General features: G+C 41.7%; 1 protein-coding gene across 1 annotated transcript in view; it reads right to left on the bottom strand.

Annotated features, from left to right (window-relative positions):
* Nucleotides 1–980: 980 nt before the first annotated feature.
* The window catches only part of FH (fumarate hydratase), a 37,785-nt gene continuing 32,466 nt past the window's right edge, over nt 981–6,299 (bottom strand). Inside the window, exons 9-10 of the mRNA XM_032389356.1 lie at nt 5,883–6,036; nt 981–2,882 (exon numbers count right to left, since the gene is read on the bottom strand). Of these exons, the coding sequence (XP_032245247.1) occupies nt 2,740–2,882; nt 5,883–6,036 (297 nt within the window). The 3' untranslated portion in view covers nt 981–2,739. The remainder of the gene's footprint in view (nt 2,883–5,882; nt 6,037–6,299) is intronic.

The raw sequence follows: 6,299 nt of genomic DNA, 5'->3' as shown, positions 1-6,299 counted from the left end.
ATGGACTCTGAAAAACAAACTGAGGGTTCTAGAGGGGAGGGGGGTGGGAGGATGGGTTAGCCTGGTGATGGGTATTGAGGAGGGCACGTTCCGCATGGAGCACTGGGTGTTATGCACAAACAATGAATCGGGAACACTACATCAAAAACTAATGATGTAATGTATGGTGATTAACATAACATGATAATAAAAAATAAAATATTTCCTATGCTGTATACTGCATTCCCACGACTTATTTATAACTGGGAGTTTGTACCTGTTAATCCCCACCAACAAATTCATTCTAGGTTACCAGTTTTAAGCTTATCTTTCTTTTAAAAAATATATTAGATTTGTCTCTCCCAGATTTCTCGCTGCCACAGTTATAAATCAAAAGGACAACTGAAGAGGAAATGAAAGAGGCATTAATGCAGCTATATTCAAGAACATGGTCCTTTAAAATGTTTGGGTATGAAATAGTCTCATAAGTTTTTGTGAATACATTTTTTTTCCTGTCAACCAAATTGAACAGGTAAAGGAGCATATTTCGCCTGTGACTATGAATTTCCCTGATGCTTCTGCGTGTCAAGCTGGTGGTAGTTCGAGACTGATCAGTTCATAAACCCCATGACTTTCCTCCTCTGAAATTAGTTTGCTCAAGAAAACCCCTTGTCATTCTACATGTTTGTTCATACTCATGACACGTTCCCAATCAATGGATTGTTTTTGTGTCCATTTTAAACATATTCACCCAACATTTTAACCAAAAATGTCTCTAGATATTGCCAAGTGTCCCATGGAGATAAAATCGCCCCTGTGCAAAAACACTGAGGTTGGGGCGCCTGGGTGGCTCAGTCGGTTGAGCGTCTGCCTACGGCTCGGGTCATGATCCCAGGGTCCTGGGATCGAGCCCTGCGTTGGGCTCCCTGCTCAGTGGGGGAGTCTGCTTCTCCCTAATAAATAAATAAAATCTTTAAAAAACAAAAAACAACACTGAGGTTGACTTTCAGTACAACGCTTCACCAGGGAATTCTAAGACCCTTCTATAGGATTACATCACATAGAGCAGAGTTGTCCTTCACAAACAGCAGAGAGAGACGACTGTCAGCTCTCAAGACTCACTGACAGCTCCTAACACACTAGGACCTAGCAGCTGCGCAGACTGTCTGAGGCTAGGAACTCAATCTGCTGTTATCTTTGTTACATAACCGCTTCCGTCTCCAGCTGAGCCCTCACACGATGGCCTATTTAGACGGAGGACACCTGCTGAGGCACAACGTCCACATCACTAAGTCCCCCAGCGACACAACAGTTGCCGGCTGGGATGTCGAATACCAGCACTGCTAAGCAATTTAATTGATTTTAGGACTTCTTCCAGTAAAAATCTTTTTTGAAACAAAAGAGACTAAGAGAATGCATGCTTTGTTTTAAAGCAAACTGTGCCAGCATCACATCATCGCCATGTGAAGAACACCTGGCAAAAACAATTACTGGAAGGTTGGAAAGTAGATCCTATAGGTTCCACAGTTCGGTAAAAAAGTTTGGAAACCCTTTTTAAGGGGGGAAAAAAAAAGAGTGCTCAGTCAGGCTTAAGAGATTAGTGAGAAGAACGTAATTTCATCTTTCATCACAAAGGTTCTAGAACTCTTCATTACAATCTTACGTGCTACACACGCTGCCTTCTAAATACCACAGGGAATGGGTGTTGCTGGACAATTTTCCAAGAATAAGTATCGGGGTAAGTCTCCCATTTCTTAAAAACAGACTTGATAGAGCACTGCTTACAGATGAGCTGAACTAGTGGGACTCTGTCTCTCCACGATCCTGTGATTTACCATGTGAGAGATGGCAAAACACCCCAAACAGTCCTACTTCCTCCATAATGGGGGTTGGTTGTATGTTAAATCGTGCCTTTAGCTTCAGGTTTAGATCAATCTGGCCTGGGTCTCCCTAGAACTGCTTATTCAAAATCCCCTGTGGTTGTTTCAAGTGCATCCCTGCTGAAAACTCCTGGCACTGGTGCAAAGGTGATGAACAGGACTCACTTTCACGACACCCTCCTCTCTTCCCAAGTTCGGGCCTGCGCCCCGATCCTCCGAATCCACATCCTAGAATTCCTGACCCACAGGCTGCAGCCCTTCAGTGATAACTGATCTAAGGTCAGGAGGTGTGTGTTATCGGCACGTGGAGTATGTCCGCCCAATTTTTAAACCTGCCCTACTTCCTAATAGACAATGTATGCACACACACACATGCACACACATACTCACACCCCCAAGCTGCAGGGCAAATGCTCGGTTAGCTCATGCCCCCAAATCACAGGAAAAGAAAAAATGTCTAAGTATATGACTTAGGAACAAGATAACTACTTTTTCATTACAGGGGAACTGAAAACAGCACCAGCCAACAAAATTAAAACTCTTTAAAAATTGATATGGCTCTTTTATAAAACAGATGAAGTAATAAACACACATACACAGAAATGAGATTTGACTATAATAAAGTCAATTAACATAAAAGAAAAATGAGTCCGTTTTCTTTGACTTTATACAATTTAATCACTTCATTTCACACTTTCCAAATTCACTTTGGACCCAGCACATCCTGGGGTTTTATATATCGACCAAGTTGCTCTGCTAGAGACATTCAAGTTCAGGAGCAGATTCCTTGCACACTCATCCATTTCTGTTTAAGAACAATAAGGAGTCTTTTTCATTTCTTTTATAGAACATAATTATTTTTATTACAAATTTATTTAAATCACTTTGGACCCAGCATGTCCTTAGGTTTCACCCACTCATCAAACTGCTCTGCGGTGAGATAGCCAAGTTCAATAGCAGTCGCCTTTAAGGTTGATCCATTTTTATGTGCTGTCTTAGCAATCTTTGCCGCCTTGTCATACCCTGAAGAAAAAATAAAAACGCAGTGCAGGAGTTTGTAGTGAAATCTGGTTTTCTAAAGCAAAAGGTAATCTTTTACTCAACTGAGGCTACTGATCTCTTAAGTAACATTTTTAATCTTAAAAATATTTAACAGGGGCACCTGGGTGGCTCAGTCAGTTAAGCCTCCAAATCTTGATTTCAGCTCAGATCATGATCTCAGGGTTGTGAGATTGAGCCCCGTGTCGGCTCTACATTCAGTGCAGAGTCTGCTTAAGATTCTCTCTCCCCCTCTGCCCCTATCCCCATTTGCACTAAATAAATAAAATCTTTAAAAAAAAAATTAGCAGTGATTATCTTGAGAGCTGTCATTTCTGATACAGAATAAAACCTTTACTTTTCTTAAATGATACAGACTTAAACATACCTCACTTTCTACAACAGATTTGTTCCTATGGGCAGTTGGCCACTTCAATTGTCTTTGGGTTCCCCTGTGTAGCTCTCTGGCTAAATGCTAACGTACAATAGTTTTTACTTATTTATTTATTTATTTATTTATTTTTAAGAATTTATTTATTTATTTGACAGAGAGAGAGACAGCGAGAGAAGGAACACAAGCAGGGGGGGTGGGAGAGGGAGAAGCACGCTTCCCGCTGAGCAGGGAGCCCGATGCGGGGCTCGATCCCAGGATCCTGAGATCATGACCTGAGCCAAAGGCAGATGCTTAACGACTGAGCCACCCAGGTGTCCCTGTACAATAGTTTTTAAAAGATCAAAAGCATTATTACCCCATCTCAATACTACACCACAGAATAACTCCTATTTTCACAGGGGGAAGAACAAGAAAACAATATAGCACCAAGACATGAAAACATACTTCTGAGTAGCAGACACATGTGTTGTTTCTCGAAACATGTTTAACTGGAAGCAATCGTTCTATGAAAGCATAAGCAGCTAAGTGCTGCAGTGCCCCAGCAAACAGCACCCCTGTGCGGGAGCTGTGGGGTCTGGCTCTGAGGCAAGGTGGGGGAGGGGGCCCCAGGGAGGGCCGCACCTGCCAACTGCGTCCAGCAGCACTTCACAGTACCCTGACCTCTTCCCAGAGGTCGCAAGGATACAGGGGAAGTTTTAGCACAGATCTGTTCTCGTACCAAAGGCCACAGGTATGCTGTTTGCCTCAGTTATTTGCCTCTGGAATTAACAGAGGTAAGGGCAGGGACAGTTTTGCAAGTTGTCTTAACACAACCGAAAAAAAGGTCAGAAGGCAAAAGCAATAAAGTACATAAAAGGACGCCTATGTGGCTCAGTCGGTTAAGCGTCTGCCTTTGGCTCAGGTCATGATCCCCTGCTTCTCCATCTCCCTCTACCCCTCCCCCTTGCTTGTTCTCTCTCTCTCTCTCAAGTAAATAAAATCTTAAAGAAAAAAGAACAAACAAAAATGAAACCAACAGAGGAGGAAAAAACCCCCAAATGCCCCCAGATCAGAGGACTGTGGTCAAAGGGACAAAAGCCTTGAGGCAACAGGACCGTCAACCAGGCAAGATGTTACGTGTCGGCATGTAACCATTAACCATCTATGAAACACATTATGGGCAATTTTAGTACTCACCCGAACTCGTGAATGCGAAGCATGTTGAAAAGGGCATTTACTGATCAGAGTAACTTTGAGAAAGAATTTTCATCAAATGATCAGGGTCAGTATTAGGTACTGTGTACTCTTACACTGAGGACGTTAGAGTCTAACTCTTACGCCAACCATTCAGCTCTACTCTCTGGGTCCCACAGATACCTGTCACCAGCCAGCCTGTTCCACAACAAGCCGGCAGAGAACCCATGACAAGCGGCTACAAGCTCACACTACAGAGCAAGGTCTGGTTTGCCCACTTATCCTTGCATGGCCTTCACCTCACAGAAAACGGATTCCAAGAAAGACTAGCCAATCATTCAGCGTTAGGAGCACTTCTAACTTAAGTGTTCTGACGTACAGATGTGAGGGAACATTTCTCACATAAGCCTTTGGGTTCCCCTGAGTAACTCCCTGGCTGAATGCTAAAGTACAATAGTTTTTAAAGGATCAAAATATTATTACCAATCTCCATACTACACCACAGAATAGGCTATAACCATAGCTACCTCTCTCTCAGAGCTACCTGAAGCAGTCAAATGAGCTCTAACTTTATAAAACTGAAATTACCGCTTGATGTGAAGCCAACAGAAGATCTGCTTTGAAAATCCAGGATTATAGAAGAATATTTTAACCAGCAACCATATCATGCTAATGACTGTATCATAACTTGTTATAAAATAGAAAATCAAAGAATATGTTAACAACCTCAGCTTGGCAGTAAGAAGGTGGGAAACGGCTTTCAAGGCACCATAACATAATGCAGCGAAGGCCTCAAAACCTGCAAGCTGAAACTGTATCTTTAGTGAGGATCACTATGGTCAGTCCACAATCCAAGTCAGGATGTTTGAATTTACACAATAAAATATTTATAATTCTGGAAAAGGCTTGCAATATAAGAGTCATGGTTTTAGATAAAATATTTACATTTCCCCCACTTTCCCTATAAGCAATGAATACTACCCTTCTTCTTTTGTTCTTATTGGTAACTTCATATTTCTGAATTGAATAAAACAACAAAATCAAAGTGTATTAGAGCACGTAGAGAAGGCAGAAAAATGAATTCATCCCACATTGCTAATCGGCAGTGCCACCTAGTGACGCTACCAACTGAGGGGACCCTTCCCAAGTAGTCTGCACAGAATGTTGAGCATCTCAATACCGTTATGATTTATTTAAGTTTGAACTTCTAAATTTACATTTCAAATAAAATGAAGCATCACTGACAGCGTATTAATATATAAACAGTGTCTTTCAACACAATTTCGAATATTTTATGAGATTTTACCAAACAATGCCCAAAAGGAATTTGCTGTCCACCTTGATCCAACAATTTCTTAAAAATATTTTTGCTTTTTAATTCTGTAGTCAAAATGACATTATTATTCCTTAAACCTTACCTATATGAGGATTAAGAGCTGTCACCAACATTAGGGATTCATTCATCAGCTTGTTGATCCTCTCTGTGTTGGCCTGGATTCCCACGACGCAGTTTTCTGTGAAGGAAACGGCCGCGTCCCCCAGCAGCCGGGCTGAGTGTAACACATTTTTGATCTGTGACAGGAGGGGTGAAGGGGAGAGGGGGAGAGAGAGAGAGAGGGGCTTATTGAGCCTAACTTTTCTGTCCAATAATAGATATTATGTGCTGGTTCATAAATGAATACGTAATTTGATAAACATGTAGCTCTCCTACAACTTGTAAAGCACTATACCCACAGAAAGAAATTATGAACATCTGAGGACATTGAAATCTAAAAGACGTAAAAGCCATAAATACAAATAACTGGAACCCAAGAGACCCTGCACTGTGAAGAACA

Source organism: Phoca vitulina, unplaced genomic scaffold (genome assembly GCF_004348235.1).
Source record: "Phoca vitulina isolate PV1807 unplaced genomic scaffold, GSC_HSeal_1.0 scaffold54, whole genome shotgun sequence".
In the NCBI taxonomy this organism is placed as follows: Eukaryota; Metazoa; Chordata; class Mammalia; order Carnivora; family Phocidae; genus Phoca; species Phoca vitulina.
Note: the sequence above shows the minus strand (reverse complement) of the source record. Positions and strands in the feature narration are given on the sequence as shown.